At 34.7% G+C, this 23,126-nt stretch overlaps 1 protein-coding gene across 12 annotated transcripts; it reads left to right on the top strand.

Annotated features, from left to right (window-relative positions):
- Positions 1-1,956: 1,956 nt before the first annotated feature.
- Positions 1,957-20,539, top strand: LOC132306080 (peptide chain release factor 1, mitochondrial). 12 transcript variants are annotated; one of them, XM_059803287.1, is made up of 12 exons: positions 1,958-2,307; positions 2,496-2,596; positions 2,849-2,947; positions 14,156-14,339; positions 16,448-16,496; positions 16,583-16,661; positions 16,855-16,929; positions 17,009-17,086; positions 18,379-18,537; positions 19,690-19,725; positions 19,831-19,926; positions 20,014-20,539. In XM_059803287.1, exons 1-12 carry the CDS (start codon positions 2,094-2,096, stop codon positions 20,206-20,208), a joined length of 1,365 nt encoding a protein of 454 aa, XP_059659270.1. In that variant the 5' UTR covers positions 1,958-2,093; the 3' UTR covers positions 20,209-20,539. The 12 variants fall into 12 exon arrangements, 11 of the variants coding, with proteins under 11 accessions (XP_059659278.1, XP_059659270.1, XP_059659269.1 ...); XR_009481810.1 differs by lacking the exon at positions 19,690-19,725 and having other exon boundaries at positions 1,957-2,307; positions 18,379-18,430; positions 20,014-20,152; XM_059803286.1 differs by having other exon boundaries at positions 16,592-16,661; positions 19,690-19,926.
- Positions 20,540-23,126: the final 2,587 nt, after the last annotated feature.

Below are 23,126 nucleotides of genomic sequence, written 5' to 3'. Positions count from 1 at the left end.
TATTTTTTTAGAGTTTCTGTATTTTACTCTGGAATTCAACTCTTTTTATATCAATTAATAAATATTTTTTTACATAAATAAATAAACACTGAAACTCTTTCGCAGAACTTCTGTATTTTACTCTGGAATTCTAGATTTCTAGAATTCTCAATTTCTGTACCTCTTCCTCTTTCCTCCATGCCTCTATTTATAGGTTTCTTGGATGAATAGGATAATGACATATGTCATTTTTTGATAATGACATAATCATAACTGAGCCGGTCCGGTTATATTGTGATAATTATTCATAAAAAATAACAAAAAATAAGAGTTTTATATAGAATATTATTGATTTTATTAGATAATTTTTAGATTTTTATAAAAATTATAATTATCCATAAAAAAAACTAAAAATAATCGTTTTATATAGAATATGATTGATTTTATTACACAATTTTTAGATTTTTATAAAAACTATAATTATCCATAAAAAAAAACTAAAAATAAGAGTTTTATATAGAATGTGATTATTTTTATTAGGTAAATTAGATTTTATTTAATTAAAAAACTTGTAATAAATAAATAAATAGGTAATTTGTGTTAAAGTTTAATATAAACTCTTTTAAAAACTCTTTTTATATTAATTAATAAATATTTTTTATTTTAATAATTCTTTTCTAATTAGATTTACTTTTAGTAAAAAAAACTCAAAATAAATAGATAAATAAATAATTTGTATTTTAAAAACTCTTTAAAAAACCTCCTTTTGTATCAGTTAATAAATAATTTTTTATATTAATAATACTTGTCTAATTAGGTTTCCTTTTATTAAAAAAACTCTTGATAAATTGGTAATTTGTGTTAGAGTTTTATACAAACTCTTTAAATATATCTTTGTTGATAGAGTTTTATTGATAATAAAATATGTAATTTGTAATAGAGTTTTATTGAAATTATTTTATTTTCTTTAAATATATACTTGTCTAATTAGTTTTAATTTTATTAAGATATTCATAATAAAAACTAATTTGTGGTAGAGTTTTATAAAATTATTTTATTTTATATATCAATTAATAAATATTTTTTTATCTTAATAAATCTTGTCTAATTAGATTTTCTTTTATTAAAAATGGATAATAATAAATAGATAAATAGGTTAATTTAAATTTTATTATGTAGATTTTACTGTTTTATAGTTTTTTTTTTTAGTAAAAACTCTTTTCATATCATTTAATAAATATTTTTTTATTTAAATAAATAATGAAACTCTTTACACGCCTGATAATAATATAGATAAAAACTTTTTTTATATTAATTAATAAATATTTTTTTATATAAATAAATAAATAATGAAAACTCTTGACAAAGCTTTTGTATTTTACTCTGAAATTCAACTCAATTAATAAATATTTTTTATATAAATAAATAAATACTGAAACTCTTTGGCAGAGTTTCTATATTTTACTAATTCTGGATTTTTAGAATTATCAATTTTTGTACCCCTTCCTCCTTCCTCCATGCCTCCACTTATAGGCTTCTTGGATGAATAGGATGATGACATGTGTCCTTTTTTTTTAATAATGACATAATCATAATTGGGCCGGACTGGTTATATTGTGATAATTATCTATAAAAAATAACTAAAAATAAAACTTTTATATAGGATGTGATTGATCTTAGGTAATTTTTAGAGTTTTATAGAAACTATAATTATTCATAGAAGATAACTAAAAATAATAATTTTATATAGAATGTGATTGATTTTATTAAGTAATTTTTAAAGTTTTACAAATACTAAAACACTTTCCATATTTAATAATAATATAGGTATATAGACGAAAATTGTATATAAAATTAATACAATTTTTTACCTTCCTTAATTAACAGTGTTCAAACAAGGAAAAACCGTTCAACCTGATCTTGATCCACTTACCTTAAAAAAGCAATAATAAAATAAAATAAAATAAAATAAAAGGGCCTAGGCCCCCCCTCCTCTCTCTCTCTCTCAACTCATTTTAATTTTAGGGTTTTCGTTTTCATTTTCATTTTAGGTTCTCACTCACTTTCATTGGATTGGGGAAAATAAAAGCAACGCATCGCGAAGATCAATTGGAATGAGAATTGGAGGGTTTATGATTGTGTGGAGTAATCGATTTCGATGTCGATATGGATTGATTGTTGGGTGGTCTCAACAATTCGAATCATTCTCAAGCTTTTTGCATTCGAATTGGCGACGACATGTTCCAAGATTGCTTCTTCTGCATTCTTCTTCTTCAGCAATGCCAAAAACCTTCAAGTCCATATCCCATCTCCGCTCCTATACTACTGGTGCGTGACTGCGTACGTATCTTCATTCATTCATTTATTCATGGATTCTATAGTCTGGTGATTCTGATTTCGTTCTAAAACCCTAGCTTCAAATCAAATATCAAACATACATACAAATCAAATATTGGGTCTTTTTTTTTTATTATTGTTATTATTATTAGGTTGATTGAGCTCTTCACAAAATGCAGAATTGCAACCCCAAATATCTACTGATCTAATCAAGATTATGGAACAAAGACTATCAGCTATTGAAAATAGGAATGCGTATCTTCAGGGTATCATAAATCGGGTAACAGTCATTCCAACATGAAAGCTCATAGATCAGGCAATATATACCCCAAAGTTCTCCTATATATATGAAGCTGCTAGAGCTGTACGAAAACAACAGTCTTTTCTTTGTGCCTTCTGATTTCATAGTAGCTAGTACTAAAAAAAATAAAGTTTAAATTCCTCATATCCCTTCCATTGATGGGTTATTAAACTGTGATGTTTATTGCATGTGTTCTATCTTGTTAATTTTTTTGTGTTGATTAAAAGACAGCCAGAAGCCTCATCAGTAGAGTATTCAAGGGCCAATAAGGAGCTTCGGAAACTCAGTAACACAATGGATCTAATAAATGAGTTGAGGATCAAACAGAAGGTAATCAACTCATGCTGCCCTCAGGTTTCTTTAATTTAAAATATGTCTGGGGATTCACATGTTTGTTCAATTTTATTTGTTCAATTTTATTTATTTATTTATTTCTAACGTGTTTCTCCACCTTTTGCTAAATTTTCTGTAAAAGGTCCAGTAGCATTATGTCATCAGCAAACAAATGCATAGTGAAATCTCTCCTTAGAATTCTTTTGTGATTTCATCTTATATTATTGTGGATAAATATGAGTTCAGTGCAATCCAATGTTTCTATATATATACTAGGAAAAGGCACGTGCATTGCACACATGGTGAACGTTTTGTAACTTAGAATTTTTGTTTTCATTTTTTTTAATTGTTGATTTAAAGCTTGTAATAATAAACCTTACAAAAAATTGCAATATTGCAATTTTTTGTAACTCTTTTTATATTAATTAATATTTTTTTTATATTAATAAATAAATACTGAAATAATTTGAAATTGGTGGTAGAGTTTGAGTTTTGTAAAGTAATAAATTCTTTTAGATTTTCATATTAATACTAAAATATTTATATTTAATTTTTTTATTAATTAATAAATTTTTTATTTTAATACTAAATTTAGGTAATTTGTGTTAGAATTTTTATTGAAAATAAAATATTTGCGGTAGAATTTTATATAAATTATTTATTTTCTTTAAATATATATCTTTATCTAATTAGATTTTCTTTTATTAAAAAACTCATAATAAAAGGTAATTTGTGGTAGAGTTTTAGATAAATTATTTTATATTTTATATCAATTATTAAATATATTTTATATTAATAATTATTGTTTAGTTATATTTTCTTTTATTAAAAAACTCATAATAAATAGATAAATAGGTAATTTGTGTTAGAGTTTTATATAAACTCTTTTAAAAATTATTTTATTTTCTTTAAATATATTTTTGTCTAATTAAATTTCCTTTTATTAAAAAAGTCATAATAAATAGATAAATACAGGTGATACGTAATAGAGTTTTTTTTTTTAAAAATAGATAATTTGTGGTAGAGTTTTATAAAATTTATTTTATTTTCTGTAAAATATTAATAGTAAATAGATAAATACCGGTAATATGTGGTAGAGTTTTATAGAAAATAAAATAGCTAATTTGTGGTAGAGTTTTATAAAAATTATTTTATTTTGTTTAAATATAATCTTGTCTAATTAGATTTTATTTTATTAAAAAACTCATAATATATAGATAATGTGAAAGAGTTTTATCTTTTATTCAAAAAACTTATAATAAATAGATAAATAGGTAATATGTGTTACAGTTTTATAGAAAATCTTTTAAAAACTCTTTTTATATGAATTAATAAATATTTATATATATTAATAATTCTTGTCTAAAAAGATTACCTTTTATTAAAAAAACTCATAATAAAAGGTCATTTGTGATAGAGTTTTAGAAAAATTATTTTATTTTTTATATCAATTAAAAAATATTTTTTATATTAATAATTTTTGTCTAATTAAATTTTCTTTTATTAAAAAACTCATAATAAATAAATAAATAGGTAATTTGTGTTAGAGTTTAATAGAATTTCTTTCAAAAACTTTTTTTTATATCAATTAATAAATATTTTTTATATTAATAATTCTTGTCTAATTAGATTTCCTTTTATTAAAAAAACTTATAATATATAGATAGATAGTTAATTTGTGTTAGAGTTTTATAGAAACTCTTTTAAAATCTCTTTTTATATCAATTAATAAATATTTTTTTATATTAATAATACTTGTCAAATTAGATTTTCTTTTATTAAAAAACTTATATTAATAGATAAATAGGTAATTTGTGTTAAGAGTTTTATAGAAACTCTTTAAATATATCTTTGTCTAATGTGATAGAGTTTTATTAAAAATAAAATAGGTAATTTGCGATAGAGTTTTATAGAAATTATTTTATTTTCTTTAAATATATCCTTGTGTAATTAAATTTCATTTTATTAAGAAACTCATAATAAAAGATAATTTGTGGCATAGTTTTAGAAAAATTGTTTTATTTTATATATCAATTAATAGATATTTTTTATACTAATAATTAAGATTTTCTTTTATTAAAAAATTCATAATAATAAATAGATAAGTAGGTTAATTTGAATTTTATAAGGTAGATTTTAGAGTTTTATAGAGTTTTTATTGTATTTTATAAAAACTCTTTTCATATCAATTAATTAATATTTTTTTTATAAATAAATAACTACTGAAACTTTTTGTCAGAGTTTCTGTATTTTACACTGGAATTCTGAGTCTATGCCCTTCTGAATTTCTCTCTAGAATTCTGAATTTCTAGAATTCTCAATTTCTGTGCCCCTTCCTCCTTCCTTCATGCCTTTATTTATAGGCTTCTTGGATTAATATGATAATGACATGTGTCCTCTCCTAATGACATAATCATAATTGGGTCGAGTCGGTTATATTGTGATAATTATTCATAAAAAATTATTGTTTTTTTTATATCAATTAATAAATATTTTATTGTGATTGATTTTATTAGGTAATTTTTAGAGTTTTATAGAAACTATTTATATAAAAACATTTTTATATCAATTAATAAATATTTTACCGTGATTGATTTTATTAGGTAATTTTTAGAGTTTTATAGAAATTATTTTTATAAAAACTATTTTTGTATCAATTAATAAATATTTTTTTATATAAATAAATAAATACTGAGATACAAATAGATAAATAGGTAATATGTGTTAGAGTTTTATAGAAAATCTTTTAAAAACTCTTTTATATGAATTAATAAATATTTTTATATATTAATAATTCTTGTCTAATTAGATTACCTTTTGTTAAAAAAAATAATAAGAAAAGGTAATTTGCGGTAGAGTTTTAGAAATTTTTTTTTAATTTATATCAATTAAAAAATATTTTTTATATTAATAATTATTGTCTAATTAGATTTTCTTTTATTAAAAAACTCATAATAAATAAATAAATTGGTAATTTGTGTTATAGTTTAATACAAACTATTTGAAAAACTTTTTTTATATCAATTAATAAATGAGTGATCTCGACAGGCTATGAACGTCTGTCTCCCTTTATAGGAAGAATTCCCAACCAATGAAATGAGTGAAATTTTCTTTTATTAAAAAATTCATAATAATAATAAATAGATAAATAGGTTAATTTTTTTTTTTTGATAAGTAAATTGTATTAAAAGCGTTCAAAAGGGGAACGCGTCCCAAACTATACAAAGACAAAACGGAGCCTATGAACTCAAAGAGCTCATAAAATCAACAATCTCCTCAAGAGAGGAGTAATCTCTCCCCTGAACCCCAACAAAACAAATTACAAATGATAGAAAATTTTAACACCCCAATGGAGGATTCCTTTCCCTCAAAAGATCTTCCATTACGCTCTCTCCAAAGGCTCCACCAAATACAAAAAGGGATCACCCTCCAAAAAACTCTGGCCTGAGCACCCACCCATTGGCCCCTCCACATATCTAACAACTCCCAAGATGACCGAGGCATGACCCAATGAATACCAAACAGGCCAAACATCAAACTCCAACAATCATGAGCCACTGAACAGTGCAACAAAAGATGATCCACCGGCTCCCCATTAATCTTGCAAAGACAACACCTATTAACAATGATATGCCTTCGCTTCCTCAAATTGTTCAAAGTCAAAATCTTACTCTAAGCTGCAATCCACACAAAAGAGGCCACCTTAAGAGGCGCCTTAGACCTCCACACCGTCTTCCATGGGAATGAGGTACCATGAAAACCAGAAAGGCACACAAAAAAGGACCGGACCTGGAACATCCCCTGAGAAGAAGGCACCCAAATCAAGGAATCTGCCCCAGACCCCTCCACCTCCTGTCCGTAAAGGAGAGCCAAAAACCCAGTGACATCATCCAGCTCTCAATCCTGAAAAGCTCGCTGGAAACGCACATCCCAAGACAACCTTCCACTATCAAGGCGATAGTAGTCAGCAACCATAGCATGTTTGTCAACAGCAATCCTGAAAAGCCTGGGAAACAATAGGGCCAAAGGCCTATCATCACACCATGGATCCTCCCAAAATCGGACAGTTCTTCCATCCCGAACTCTGAATCTAATATGTTTGGAAAAGGCATCCCACCCCTTACCAATGGCCCTCCACACCCCCACTCCGCTAACAGACCTGACTGGTCTAACTGACCACCCTCCTCTCTCCTCCCCAAAGGGACATGAGATAACCCTTCTCCATAATCTATGTCTTTCCTTACCAAATCTCCAAAGCCACTTACCAAGAAGAGCACAATTGAAAAGGGCCAATTTCCTAATTCCAAGCCCTCCCAACCGAATAGGCTTGCAAACCTGTTCCCATTTGACAAGATGATACTTGAACTCTTCTCCGCAACCCCCCCAAAGGAAATTACGTTGGAGCATTTCTAGTCTTCCAACAATAGAGGCTGGAATACGAAAAAACGAAAGAAAGTACGTTGGAAGGCTTGACAAAGTGCTCTTCACTAATGTAACTTTACCGCCCTTTGACAGATATTGTTTTTTCCAACCTGCTAATCTTCTCTCGACCCGCTCAATCACCGGGTTCCAACTTCCCACCCTTCTAGCCGAGTCCCCCAGCGGCAAACCCAAGTACGAGATGGGAAAGCGTTGCGTCCCACACCCTAGAACAGCAGCCAGAGTGTCCACCTCCTGAACCTCCCCCACAGGAACAATTACACTCTTTCCCACGTTAACTTTCAAACCAGAAACAGCCTGGAAACAAACCAAAACACATCTCAGATACCTCAACTGGGATACATCAGCCTCACAAAAAACAATAGTGTCATCCGCAAAAAGTAAATGAGAGATCTCCAACTGCTGAACTGATTCAGGGCCAATCTTGAAACCCCTAAGAAAACCCAAATCCACCGCCCTTCTCATCAGCCTGCTAAGGGCCTCCATAACGATAATAAAAAGAAAAGGGGAGAGAGGATCCCCCTGTCTCAACCCACGAGAACTGCCAAAGAACCCCGAAGGAGAGCCATTCACCAACACCGAAAACCTGACACTGGAAACACAAGAAACAATCCACTTCCTCTATCTCTCACCAAAACCCATCCTCTCCAACAGATAGAACAGGAAATTCCAACAAACATGATCATAGGCTTTCTCAATATCCAGCTTGCACAGAACACCAGGAGTCCCACTACAAAGTCTGGAATCCACACATTCGCTAGCAATAAGAGCAGAATCCAGAATCTATCTACCCCCAACGAAAGCATTCTGAGACTCAGAGTTAACTCCATCCAGGACCTCCCTCAATCTAAAGGCAAGGACTTTTGCAATGATCTTGTAAATGCACCCGATCAGACTAATGGGTCTAAAATCCTTGATATTAGAAGCACCACCATTTTTAGGAATAAGGGCAATAAAAGATGCGTTAAGCGATTTCTCAAATCGCCCCGTGGAATGGAAATCATGAAAAGTGCCCATAATCTCGTACCGGACCACCTCCCAGCTTTCCAACAAAAATCTCATCGTGAAACCATCAGGACCTAGAGCCTTATCACCATTGCAACTCTTTAAAGCCTTCAGCACTTCCTCCTCTGAAAAAGGATTTTCCAGCCCATCTCTCTCCAAGGCAGAAATAGAATCGAAGTGAAGACCATCTAGACGAGGTCTCCAACGAAGAGGCTCAGAATAAAGTCTTTGATAGAAAGAGACAATAGCATTTCGCACCTCCTCCTCCGAAGACAAAACTGCACCATCCACACACATCCGCCCAATATGATTACTCCTCTTATTAGCATTAGCAGTTCTGTGAAAAAACTTCGTATTACGATCCCCCTCTTTGAGCCATAATGCCCGAGATTTCTGACGCCACGAGATTTCCTCCAAAAGAGCAATCTCCACACATTCTGCCTGGCAAGCTGCTCTTCTACTGCGTTGAGATTCCGTAATAGCACCCTCCCATTCCAATCGATCAATCTCCGCAATATCAGCCAAAGCCCTATTCTTCCTCCACACCAAGCTCCCAAACACCTCCTTATTCCACCTTTTAAGATTTGTTTCCAGGATTCGAAGCTTTCCGGCAAGAATATGGCTCGATGTACCCACCACCAGATTCTCCTCCCACCAAGAATGGACAAATTCCTGGAAGTTATCCGCACGAAGCCACATGTTCTCAAATCTGAAAGGAGTACTGCGAGATCTCAAACCTCCACAGTCCAAAACCAAGGGAATGTGATCCGACGTCACCCTAGCCAAAACTGCCTGAACAACATCCGGGAATTTCTCCACCCATTCACCTGAAATAAAAAATCTATCAATGCGAGAGAAAGTTGGAACTTCCCTTCCACTGGACCAAGTAAAGGAAGCCCCCTCAAGAGGGGGATCAATAAGCTGGTGGCCATCAATAAAATCAGAAAAGTGCATCATAGCCTGGGTCCACGGGTAAACTGTAGACCTCTCCGCCGGGGATCTAACCACATTAAAGTCTCCTGCCATACACCAAGGAAGAGACCACCTCCCCTTCACCCCACTCAACTCCTCCCACAAACCATCTCTCACAACATCATCAACCGGCCCATACACCCCAGAAAAACCCCAAGTGAAGCCATCCTCCTCCATCACAAAAGCACAAGATAAAGAAAATCTCCCTCTGCAAACATCAACTTTAGTCAGCCATCTCCTATCCCATATAATAAGAACACCTCCTGAAGTCCCAACATCATCCAACGCCTCCCATTCAACAAAGCGGTTGCCCCACAGACTTTTCACCACCCGATCAGACAAAGAATCAATCTTTGTTTCTTGAAGACACACCAAGTGCACCCCCCATTTCCTCACTGCCATCTTCACCACCTTTTTTTTTTTTGTTAAAAAAAAAAAAAAAAACTCTTTTCATATCAATTAATAAATATTTTTTATATAAATAAATAAATACTGAAACTCTTTGGCAAAGCTTCTGCATTTTACTCTGGAACTCTAAATTTCTAGATTTCTCAATTTCTGTACCCCTTCCTCTTCCTCCATGCCTCTATTTATAGGCTTCTTGGTTTAATAAGATGATGACATGTGCCTCTCCTGATAATGATGACCGGACCGGTTATATTGTGATAATTATCCATAAAAATAACTATTCTTTTTATATCAATTAATAAATAAATAAATACTGAAATACTGAAACACTGAAACTCTTTGCACATTTAATAATAGTATAGATATATAGAATAGTCTCACCCCATGTAGTGTGAACCGTAGTTTTGGTATACATATTTTGATTAATCTTTATCACCAAATTATATTCCTCAACGTTCTATCGTATTCTATAAAAACCATATGTAGATCTTTTCTTACTTTTGCACTCTTCAAACGTTTTATTAATTAAATGTCCTCATCTAAATTAGTTATCAGACAACGTTGATTCATTCCTTAATCTTTGTTATATCACCCTTTCTCATAGTTTCATTGTATAACCTTTAATTTAATTTCTCAATAATTTATGCAATTATTTTTATATCATTTGGTTTCATAAAGGTATTATTGTGCTTGCCTCCACTTATTTGACGTCGTACATCCTTAATACATTTAATCTGATCCATGTCTCTATTTTACCTCTACTCTTTGCCAATTTATGAGTAGCCTTTTCTCCCTCTTTTGTGTCTAGTTTTGCTTATAAATTATTTAATGCATTTTGTTCAGCTATACTAATTATCTTTTTAGTTTCATTTTTATCTCCTTTATATCTCTAAATTCTCTTGTTGCTTACTCTTTTGCCATTCTTTGACTCTTTTATTTTATTGTAGTATTTGTTGCGTTTCATCATCCCGCCATCACGTTTCTCTTTTGATGAATTTCTTTCCTTTGGTCTCCCCCAAAATATCCTTTTCAATACTCTTAGTATAATTTTTCATTTCTAATCACAAGTTATTTATATTATCATTCTTATTCCATTACTTTTCTTTTAATATTAGTTTTGTAATTGATACCTCTTATTTATTTAAAAAATGGCTAGTCCAATGCATAAGACTCCTGCCATAGCGGGGTCTAGGGAGGGTAAGATATATGCAGCCTTACCTTCGGAGAGGTGGTTCCGGTTTCGAACCCGTGACCTTCAAGTCACAATAGAGCAACCTTGTCGTTGCACCAAGGCTCACCTCAAATGTTAGCTCTTTTTTTATTTTTTTTTATTTTATTTTTATCATTTTATGTTTTGGCCACCTTTTCTGGATTTTTATATGTAAATCCTTTAGTAATTAGTTTAAGATTAGTAGTTGCTTTTGGTTTGTGAGGCTTTTTCCAGGAATTACCTTACAATCGTTGCAAGTGACCGATTCCCTTATTCTATATATGACCTGCAAGCGAAAAAAACAGGTCCAAATTTCTTTCCTTGGGGACGCTGCCCCCAAACCCCCTGTGGCTTTAGTGGGCTTGGGTCTATACAAATCCCAATTTCGGGGCCAGGCCGAAACAAAATTCGGGCTAACGTAGAGAATCTATATTATGTAATTATGTTCTTAAATATATGTTCCTGTGTTTTTCAAAATTTTACCTTCTTTGCTGATTAGATTAATTTGCATGATTTGATGTTGGAAGTTAAATTTCACTTGTAATATAACAATGAAAATTGTGCAATGTATTTATTTTGAATATATATGTATATACAAACATATAAATAGAATAAATTACCTAAAAACATACCTTTATGCTTAGGTACTTTTAATTTTAAAACTACAGTAATTCGTTTTTTAATAGCTAGTTTCTCTTGTGTTTATACGTAATATATTGCTGTATAACCTTATGCTACGTTTGGTGTGTATGAATGGAATGAAATAGAATGCAAGTGGGAATGGAATGAGAATGGGGATGGAATGGAATAACTATTCTCATTCTATTGTTTGGTTGTAAATATGAAATGTGTAGGAATGGAATGATAATAACTATTATAATGTTTGGCTGGACCAATTTAAAATTTAGAATGAAATGAATTTCAAATTGCGTTCCCCAAAATATCCCTCTTAGTAACAAATAAATTAAAATAACAAAATGACATCCTTTTATAATTTTTTAAAAATAAATGGTGGTAGTGGTAGTGGCAGTGGTGGATGGTGGTGACGATGGAAAGCGGTGGTGGTGTAGGTGGTGGTGTTGGAAGGTGGTGGTGGTGGTGGTGGCAATGGTGGAAGACGGTAGCAGTGGTGGTGGTGGTGGAAGGCGGTGAAGGCAATGGTAAAAGGCGGTAGCGGTGGCGATGGAAGGCAGTGCCGGTTGTGGTGGAAGGTGGTGGCAGTGGTGGAAGGCGGTGGCGCTGGCGGTGGTGGTGGTGGAAGGCAGTGGCGGTGGTGGTGAAAGGCAGTGGCGGCGGCAGTGGTGATGGAATGTGGCAGTGATGGAAGGCGGTAGCGGTGTTGAAATGCGGTGGCGGTGGTGGTGGAAGGCGGTGGCGGCGGTGGTGGTGAAAGAAGGCGGCGGTGGTGGTGATGGAAGGTGGTGGTGGTCGAAGGGGGTAGCAGTGCTGAAATGCGGCGGCGGCGGCGTTGTTGGAAGGCAGCAGTGGTGTTGGTGGAAGGCGGTGGCAGTAGTGTAGTGGTGGTGGTGGAAGGCGGTGATGGTAGTGGTGCAAGGCAGTGGTGGAAGGCGGTTGCGGTGGTGGTGGAAAGCGATGGAGCTGGTGGTGATGGAAGGTGGTGACGGTTGTGGTGGTGGAAGGTGGTAGCAGTGGTGGAAGGCGGTGGCGCTGGCGGTGGTGGAAGGTGGTTGCGCTCGCAGTGGTGGAAGTGTAGTGGTGGTGGTGGAAGGCGGTGATGGTAGTGGTGCAAGGCAGTGGTGGAAGGCGGTTGCGGTGGTGGTGGAAAGCGATGGAGCTGGTGGTGATGGAAGGTGGTGACGGTTGTGGTGGTGGAAGGTGGTAGCAGTGGTGGAAGGCGGTGGCGCTGGCGGTGGTGGAAGGTGGTTGCGCTCGCAGTGGTGGAAGGTGGCGGCGGTGGTGGTGAAAGGTAGTGGCACTGGCAGTGGTGGTGAAAGAAGGCGGCGGTGGTGGTGATGGAAGGTGGCGGTGGTGGAAGGCGATAGCGGTGCTGAAATGCGGTGGCGGCGGTGGTGGAAGGCTGCGGTGGTGGAGAAAGGTGGCGGCGGCGGCGGAAGGAGGTGGCGGCGGCGGCGGAAGGTGGTGGTTATGGTGAGTGGCAGCGGCGGTGGTGGTTGTGGGGAAAGGCGGTGGCGGTTGTGGGGAAAGGCGGTGGCGGTGGTGGTGGTGTTGTTTGCGGCAAAGGAAGGCAGTGTTGGTGAAAGGAGGTGGCAGTGGTGGTGGTGAAAAGTGGTGGGCGATGGTGAAAGTCGGTGGCGGTGGTGGTGGTGGAAGATGGTGGTGGTGGTGAAAGGCGGAGGAGGTTATGGTAGAAGGTAGTGGTGGTTTTTGGATTTGGAACATGAGGGTTTTTTGGGAAATTGATTTTTTAAAATTTTTTACTTGGGTTCCATTCCCACTTTAAATTGCGTATCAAACAAAGGAATTGTTGGAATGGGCATTCCATTCCATTCCATTTCTGCACACCAAACGTAGTGGTTTAATAATAATGAATCTAATTTGCAGCATGAATCATATATAAGTTTTATACAACAGTTTATTTCATTATAAAAAATTATGGATGCATTGCACAATCTAATTGAATGGCTAAGACTGTAAGAGAAAAATAGAACTTAACAAAATGACATTATTTATTTGATGGGTATTTCAGTAACTGCATCATTGTTAATGGCAACCTGGTGTTATGGCCTGATATGCAAAAATTTTATAGTTTGGGAAGTTATGTACCGTCAGTTTTTATTGCAAAAATTTTTTTCGAGGATTTTTTTTTTACAAAAATAAAAAATAAAATGATTGGGGACCAGATATTTATTCTGTTAACAATTTTGGTATATACCTAATAAAAACTCTCAGGCTTCCACTAGCTGACTAATCTCCCCTTCCTCTTGGATTACGTGATAGCAGGCTTCATTGTAATTCGGCTTTTAACAAATATTTGTTATGGATCACAAAATTATCATGACTCGCCACATGATGGATCCATAGAATAGATAGACCATACAAATAAGAATTGTTTGATTGCTTCATCTGACATTAAATCTATGTATTCTAATATGTGATAACTGTGTTTTCTTCAGCAACGATTAAAGTTAACTGCACAAATCATTTCCATCGTCAAGGAAATTGAGTGTTGGTTTTCTCTTTTGCTGTAGGAGATTGAGGGTTTAAAGTCACTGATAGCTGAATGTCCTCAAGACAAAGATATGCTGGACATGGCAACTGAGGAATTGGATCAGGCAGTGAAAGACGAGAAAAGACTGCAGAGTCTGCTGCTGAAATCATTACTTCCCAAGGACGATGCTGATGAACGGGACTGCATTTTGGAGGTTAGAGCAGGTAAAGTACTTGTAATAGTGAGTCTAAATGCATGATTCAGTAGTGACCATAGTTATTAAGGCGCATGACGAGGTGCGAGCCTGAGCTCAGGCGTTTGTTGTTAAAACATGCACATAAATCATATAGCAAGCCGTTGCAAAGTTGCAGCAATAGAATAAGACAATCATCTATATACTAAATACATAATCACAGCACTCACAACCATGGAAGAGTCAACAAGTCAAGAACATAACATCTTAAATGCAAATAATATAGCAAAATCACAGCAGTAAGTTAAGTACAGAAAGAAAAATGCAGCAGGGATGACACGGGCATGGCCCACAGAAAATATAACTGTGCAAGAAAATTACATTAACAATGGCTGATGACCACTGTAAAATATAACAAAATACAGTGCGAAAGATAGAAAAAATACCCCATGCAAATATATCATGTCTAATTCAGTAGAAAGTTTATGTCATGCAACATAATACTTAGTTTATTTTCATATATTTTTTTACAAGGGAATGTTAATAATGACATATATACCATGCCAAACAACTATTATTTTAAATATACGAATATATACATATATAGTTTAATTTATATACATATCTGCATTAATGCAATAAATAGCAATGGCTGATGGATCACTGTAAAATATAACAAAATTAAGTGTGAAAGATTTATAAAATACACATGCGAATATATCATATCTAATTCAATAGAAAGTTTATATCCGTCCAACATAATTCTTAGTTCATTTACATATTTATTTTTATAAGGGAATGTTAATAATGACATATATAACATGTCAAGCGACTATTATTTTAAATATATTAATATATACATACCGAAATGATCTCTTGCTCACCATTGTGCAAGGAATTCACCCATACCATGCATAATGACCGTTGGATATGATTTCTGTGTTGTTTTTTTTTTTTCAACTACCTTTTTTACATCCAACGGTCACTGTACATGGTGTGGATGAATTTCTTGCTAACCGGTGAGCGGAGATCATTACCCTGTATAAATATATAGTTTGATTTTTATTCATATCTACATAAATGGAATATATATACATATATATTGCCGTGTCCTTCTTGTACCTATGCCTTATTTTTGTAAAGTTTTGTCGTGTCTGTATAGTGTATTCATGTCCATTTTTCATAGGTGCAAGAGTACGAGCAAAATCCTCGTAATTTTTGTTGCATTTATATGTTTGGTAGTTGCAGTCATGGAAATGGAAGAGTAAGCCTTGAATGATCTAATAGGGGATATATGCCTAAATATATATATATATATATATATATATATAGAGAGAGAGAGAGAGAGAGAGAGAGAGAGAGAGAGAGAGAGAGAGAGAACAAAGGAGTTAAATAAGAGCTGAAAAACCGGGAAACCAGAGGAAAAATTGGGGTTCGTTATAACCAAAGAGAAGAAAAAAGGAAGACAGAAAAGAGAAGAGAGAATCGGAGAGAGGAAAAAAAGTAAGAGGGGGAAAATAAGGGCCTTCTTCAAGAAGGAAAAAAACAGAATCTGTGACACAGGTAGAAGCGAGCAAAAGGAAGAAATAGAGATACTTGTATTGTGAAAGGTAAACAAATAGCGAAAGAGAAGGGTTTGTAATGGAGAAAAAGAAGAGTAGAAAAGGAAAGAGAAATAAATAGTAGATGGAATTAACTTGAAGATGGTCTCCCGGCGAGGGTTCCATTGTTGCAGGCTCGCAGCTTCGCCTCTGCAATGGTGACTGATATTTCCTCTATTTTTTTGTTCCCCAGTTGCCTTTGGCCAATGATTATCTGGGAATCGTGGGTTTCTATATTTTACTTTATAACATCCACTGGAGATCGCCTTATTATTGTGTGCCAAGTCAAATTAAACTTAAAAAAGAAAACCTGAATAACAAATCGTGGGAAAAAGTTTAACTTCAACTAGGGATACCTTTAGTGCAAAGCACACACCTTCTTGAAATCACCTCATATGGATGCTTCTCATGCTTTTTTCTTTTGCACCTAAGTATGCCTCTAACAACTGCAATAATGCCTACTTTTCTGGTTTTAATCTGCGACAAGTTTTACCCATGCAGTAGCTTTCAAGTTATTATTGACTAAAATATGTTTCAGGAACTGGAGGGGAAGAGGCTTCTTTGTTTGCAATGGACATATTTAAAATGTGAGTTACTGCATGAAATATTGTTTGTTTTAGATTCCTGTCAACAAGTTCTCATTTGAGATTATGACCTTGTTTAAATTCACAAGGTATGATAGATACTCAGTGAAGAAGGGTTGGAAATTTGAGGTGGTAGATGTAGCAGAATCTGATCTCAAGGGATACAAGGTATGTCTTCTATTCTTCCGTGCTATATTCAACAATATGTCCTCTTATGGACAGGTAGGCTTTTAAATTTGACTTGAAGTTTGTCAGTAGTTTTTGGTGGTTAATCCCAAGGATGTACCTTGTGTAGATCTTTTTGATATTGCAATAATGTCACTATGCAACAAATTTTCTAATATACTGTTAGCCTTGCCAGGAAGCTACTGCATCAATCTCAGGAGCTGATGTGTTTGGGAAACTTAAATTTGAGAGTGGAATTCACAGAGTGCAGGTTCCATTAACACCTATCTCGTAGTTTAACTTATGGTTGCCACTAGAAAATACAGATTACCTTTTCTAATATTTGGCAGCGAGTTCCCGTGACAGAGAAGTCTGGACGCATTCACACCAGTGCAGTGTCTGTTGCTATCCTCCCTCAGGCTGATGAGGTGCTGACCTATTTGAGTAGATGTTTTATAATAAATTGTTTGAGACATTATTATATCAAAGAGGAACGTTTGTAAGGGGCAACATGCCCGTGTCGGACACATGTCCGAGCCTCGGACATATGTCCGACACGTTATAAACGTGTCTTTATTATTATTATTATTATTATTAGGGAATGGATACGCCGGAGGACACGCCATGGATATGATGGATGACATGACATGGCTTCAGTTTGTTAGATTTTTTTATTTTTTATTTTTATTTTCTTAAACAGATAGAAGAAGATGATATAAGTATCTATATGGATGATGTATATATTCATTCTCTATATATATAATACACAAGGGGAAAAATCAATGGAAAAAATTCAAGATACAAATCATGGTATAAAGTATGAAGTGATACAATACAACTAAATTTACAGATCTGTTCTTGTCATGTTCTTCTATGTCGCAGATCTGAAATTTTCTGGCTTGAAATTTCCAGTGAGAGAGAGATCAGATAGACAATAGGAGATGAGAGAGAAAAACGGTAGAGAGAGAGAGAGAGAGAGAGAGAGAGAGAGAGACGTACTTGAATGAGAGACTGAGTAGGAGATAGAGGGGATAAGATTACTATCTTGTCTTCTTTTGCCGCTTGTTTGGTCACAAGGTTAAGACTTATGTTCTTTGGATATAAAGCTTTAGTGGTCTGTAGTGTAATTAAATTTGGCCATGAACCTTTATATTTTTTGAAAAGGAATATGGAATATCTAGTTAGCCTAATTTAATTGGGTTATGGATAGAGCAAAATTAAAATACACACACACATATATATATATTATATAATAATAAGATTATATTATTATTTTATTATTGTATCCTTGCTTCCGTGTCCTATTTTTTTTTTTATAGATTTGACGCATCGCCGTGTCCGTGTCCGTGCTTTGTAGTAGAAAAGGAAAGGAGCTTAAGGGAAAGAAAGAGAGTAGCAGATCCTTCCTTCCAAAATCTGTCCAAAAGAGGGTGGAATGGAGGAGACAAACGGCTTCCTTCCCTCTTCTCCATTTAGTCTGAGGGATCAGAATTGTGAATTAAGGAAAAGTAGGCAAGATGGAATCATTAATATATATAGGGAAGAAAGCTATATATTGCTTCTTTTTTATATATTGTCTGGCGCTTCCTTGATTTAGTATGCCATTATTGTTATGTTTGAAATATTCTTAGATTCTGTTATCTTCTGTTTAATTCATCTTCTTTGTGGTTAAGAGAATTACCATAAGGGGACTAGTTGATCATATTTTAAGCTTTTACAGGTAGATGTCCAGTTGAAGAATGAAGAGTTGCGAATTGATACATATAGATCAGGTGGGTCAGGAGGTCAGCATGCAAATACTACTAACAGTGCTGTTAGGATAACTCATATTCCAACTGGGATGACAGTCTCCATACAGGATGAAAGATCCCAACATATGGTGAAAGATTCTGAACTGATGCAATTGTTTTCCTTCATGTCATCTTTTAATTCTGTGAAAAAATTGGCCTTTTGTTCCAACATCTGGATAATGTTTTGTTACTACTTACCGAAAAAATACTATTTTCTTACTAGTGTCCTGATATTCATTGGTGATTGAGAAAGTGAGAATAACCTGGGTGATTCTCTTTGTTGGGTTTTGGATAGTCACTTTAAGTAACATTTAACATTCATTCAATTTCTGATCAAGTAAATGGATGTTGAATTTATCTTTTATCGGATGGTTATATGAAAAGAATGGTGAATTAGTAATATAATACTCGTATCTTTATGCTTAAATTGTTGCTGTTCATTTGATTTTCTCAGTTCATGAACATATTTAAATAATATTAAAGGTCTTGGGCTTTTCTTTTCTAATTCCTCTCATAGCATCCTCTTTAGGCGGGAGACATGCAGTGTAATGCAATTTCTTGTTAGTAGAATAGAACTTACACTAACAATTACAAGATGTGACACATTTCCTTGGTTATCGGCATCCAGTAGATTAGAACTTGCACTAACAACGGGAAGTGGGTATTATAGGTTCAAGTCTGACTTCATTTCTGTTTTTGTTTTGATAAGTAACGCATACACCTATGTCAACCAGGACTTGAACCTTGCACCTCCCCACTTGAGGGAGGTTCAAATCTACTTTAAATGGTGTTAGACTGGGTTTGCTTCTAGGTGTAGCTGAAATGGAACTAAATGGCCTGTTGAATTCCTTAAATGTGTATTCTACCATGGCCGGGGTCATGTCTTTGGCAACACTTTAGTTTCATCTTTTGTGTTCTCACCTGTTAAGGGCTTCTTCTTGTTCTTGGTTTCCTTACTTCTATTCCCCATATTGAGATGTATCAAGAAGGATAAATCTGGATTACGATTTATGAGTATAATTATGCTGACAGCATTAAATCTGAATGACAAGACATTGTTGTTCCGGTTTATCTTTTTCCCTTTTGACGATGATTGAAACAGAGGCACGTACATTCCTCTGATTTATGTGATAGATATTTTGCTGGTGTTTTTACTGAATTATGCACGTACAGATTTACACAAATGTAGAAGTTATTATTATTTTTTTTTAATAAAAACTTTTCCACCCTGGTTAATGCAGTACCAACTGCATTACTTTTGCACACGTAATTATCAGGTAAAAAATATCTGCTATTCTACTGTCTCTGCATTATATTCACATTCCCTTTTGGTTCTCTCGTCGTCTTCTTCCTTCCTCCTCTTTTTCTGGGTCTTTTTACAGAACAAAGCAAAAGCTCTCAAGGTATTATGTGCAAAGCTCTATGAAATGAAAAGATTAAGAATTCACACAAATCGATCGAAACTTCGCTCGGAGCAGGTACTTTTTGCCTTTGAGATTGTAAACTTTTATGTGGCTGTCAAAATTGCCTTTTTTCCAGAATGATGTGGAGATCTTGATGAACAGATTGGTAGCGGGGACAGATCTGAACGTATTCGTACATATAACTATCCTCAAGGGCGTGTTACTGATCACCGTGTCGGCATCACTCATCATTCGATAAATGATGTAATGCAGGGAGATAGTCTTGATTTCTTCATCAATGCACTTCTTTTGCAGCAGGAAATGGATGCAATTGCATCTTTCACCTCTATTCAATGATACCAGTCAAGGTCTTGTCAAATCTCCACCCCAAATATTTCCTCCTCTCTCAAAAAGATCTTTGATGACAAATCATGTCTTATTTTTGTTTTATATAGCCTGGCAGACTTTGTGATGCCTTTTTTTTCCTTCTCGTCTTTTATTTAATTTTTAGGGTGTATGGAGTAGTAGGGGATCAATTATGCAGGAAGTTCATTATATTTATTTTCCAATTTTAGAACTTCTATAATCGCAATTTTATGTTATGCATTTTAATACATACAATATTACACACTTGCGGCTTGCACAATCTATGTTATGGGAATCAATGGCTACCTTGTGATTATTTCTTTTTCTTTTAGTATCGATAATGGAAATTTTACACTTGCGCGATATACTCTGCATAGGTATTGTTTTGCTTTTCATTTATTCTCTTTTCTTCTCATTCCCCCCCTAGAGGTACAAGGTGCTAGGCGCAGGATTTCTGCACCTTATTTGGACATCTAGTTTGAAGATGTGGAGTAAAGTTTAAGCTCAAGACTGAATAGGAGGAAATTTTGAAAAGGTTAAAAGAAGATAATGCAATGCTTAAAGCTGAGGAATATAGAAGACATAAAAGAATGTTGTTGGATGAGGATGAATTATACTGAAGGGATCATACGACTTGTTTGTTTTTGAAAAATTAGAATATTATTAAGGACTTGGTTGCATCAGTAAATAGTTCTATTCATTCTGATTGTTGATTGAATCAGACCAATATAGTTTTGATTTTTAAAAACAGTACCCCTCCCGAGATGACGCCATTTGTTTGCAGATGTGAGATTTTCTGTGGAGCTGCAAAATTAGAGCTGGCAAAACGAATTTTTATTTAAAAGAGTATGATGAGCTTCCAGGCTCTAGCAACAGTAAACTGAAATGGAAAATCCTTACAGTCGTTAAATATTTGGGTTCACTCTCAGTGATTGGGCAATCTAAGTGTTGTTTGGTTTTTTGGGGGAGAGAGAATTTGGGTTGAGTTGAAAGGGTGGAATGAATTTTTTGTTTGTTGGTGAAGATTTCTTGTTGAAATCAGTTTTGTCTGCTCTTCCCATCTTTTCTCTCCGTCTTGTTTTATTTAATCCCAAAGATTTTAGACAAACTAATGAAGGGATTCTGGTGTAATAGTCAAGGAAAATAGGCAAAATATGGAGTGGATTCGTTAGGATATATCGGGGAGGTAAGGATTGTTCTCTCTCTCTCTCTCTCTCTCTCTCTCTCTCTCTATATATATATATAGTAAAAAGAACAAAAGAGGTCGGTCACATGGCTAAGAATGTGATGTACCTTTGTTAAATAAAACACGACCAAGTCTATCATATATAGGAAAAAAACCCTCAATAACCTGAGCAACCTACACATCACAAAGCATGATATGTAGGTTGCCTTGGAGGCTGTGGAGGTGCTGGTAAAGCTGAAAAATTCTGAGCATGCAAACGTGGAATATGTGGCGTAGGCAAAGGTAATGGTTGTCTCTATCCATGTTGCCTATGCTGACTATAGTGACCCTGATTAGCTTTGGGACACCTCTTGGCTGGGTGCCCAAGCTCTCCATAATCAAAACATCATCCCCTAAAGGGACCTGACTGCCTCCTCTATTGATTCCCTTTGGTTGACCCTATCCAGTCTGAGGTGCTCCATTCTGTTACCTGTGAGTAGGAACTCTCTCTCTAAACATTTGTGTTACCCATGTGCTTCTTTCAAGGCTGGTGTCCTTGCAATCTACCCATGTCATTGTGTCTACCACCATTGTCATTTTCCCTTTCAACTATCTGATTGGCGGAGTCTTTGTCACCCCGCTTATCACCCTTGGATTCCTGTAGTCTCTCCTCATCTAAAAGTGTTGTAAAGCTGCATCAACCACCTGAGAGTAAGTGGAATAGGCTGGGTTGCCTAATATCACTTGCTTAATGGGCCAAGTCAACCCATTAATAAAGCAAGTCTTCTTCTTTTCCTCCGTATCCACCTCTTCAGGTGCAAAGAAGGACAAACTAGTGAACTCTTACTCATACTTTGTAATTGTCCTATCTCCCTGTTGTAGGTCTAGAAACTCTCTCTTCTTGGTTGCTTTGACTACAAATGGAAAGTACTTGTCATTAAAGCCAGCCTGAAACTATGCATAAGTCAATGTGGTCCTCTCCTCTATAGTGGTAACAGACTCCCACCATTGTAAAGCATCTCCTACCAGCTTGAAAGTAGCAAGCATCTGATTTTGAACTCAGTACATTCTACCATATGGAGATGATGCTCCACATTCTTCTTCCACCGATAAACTGTCCTCATATATGTGGACCCTAAAAATTCTGGTGCGATCCCTTTCGTGAAGGAATTCCTGACCTTCTCCCAAGTATTTGGCTGCCCTGCCAGTATAGGAATGGGTTCTTGCTAGGGAGGTTGTTGATTCTAAAGAGCTATTGTCACTCTTGTAGCTACAACTTGAGCAATGATATCAGCACTGTTGGGAGGAAGTTCTGGATTCCCACCATAGTCATTGCCCTGGTCCGAACTCTCTTCCTGATATAGAGGCAGATTGCAGTTTCTGTTCGCATTCCTCCTCCTTTCCCTCCTTTGTCTAGAGTTAGCAATTCCGAAATATCAGCAAAGTTTGGCATTAATATGCAATAACGGACCGAAATATAGAGTACAACTAATCCTAATACCTGGGCTCTAAATATCATAATACACAACATGGAAGTATTGTAACAAAGGATCTCTAAGACACTCGAACTTGGAGTGCTCTGATACCAACTGTGATACTCCCCAATTTCCAAGCATGGGTTGATCAGGTCCACACTAAAAAATCGGGGGATATCAAAACAATTAGGTAATAAACAAGCACAGATTACAAGAATATAATAATGAAGGAATTAAAAGCAAAAAAGAAATTTAATAAATGATAATAT

This window comes from Cornus florida, unplaced genomic scaffold (genome assembly GCF_030987335.1).
Source record: "Cornus florida cultivar Cherokee Brave unplaced genomic scaffold, ASM3098733v1 CherokeeBrave_3.0.0_Hap2_Chr05, whole genome shotgun sequence".
Lineage (NCBI taxonomy): Eukaryota > Viridiplantae > Streptophyta > Magnoliopsida > Cornales > Cornaceae > Cornus > Cornus florida.
Note: the sequence above shows the minus strand (reverse complement) of the source record. Positions and strands in the feature narration are given on the sequence as shown.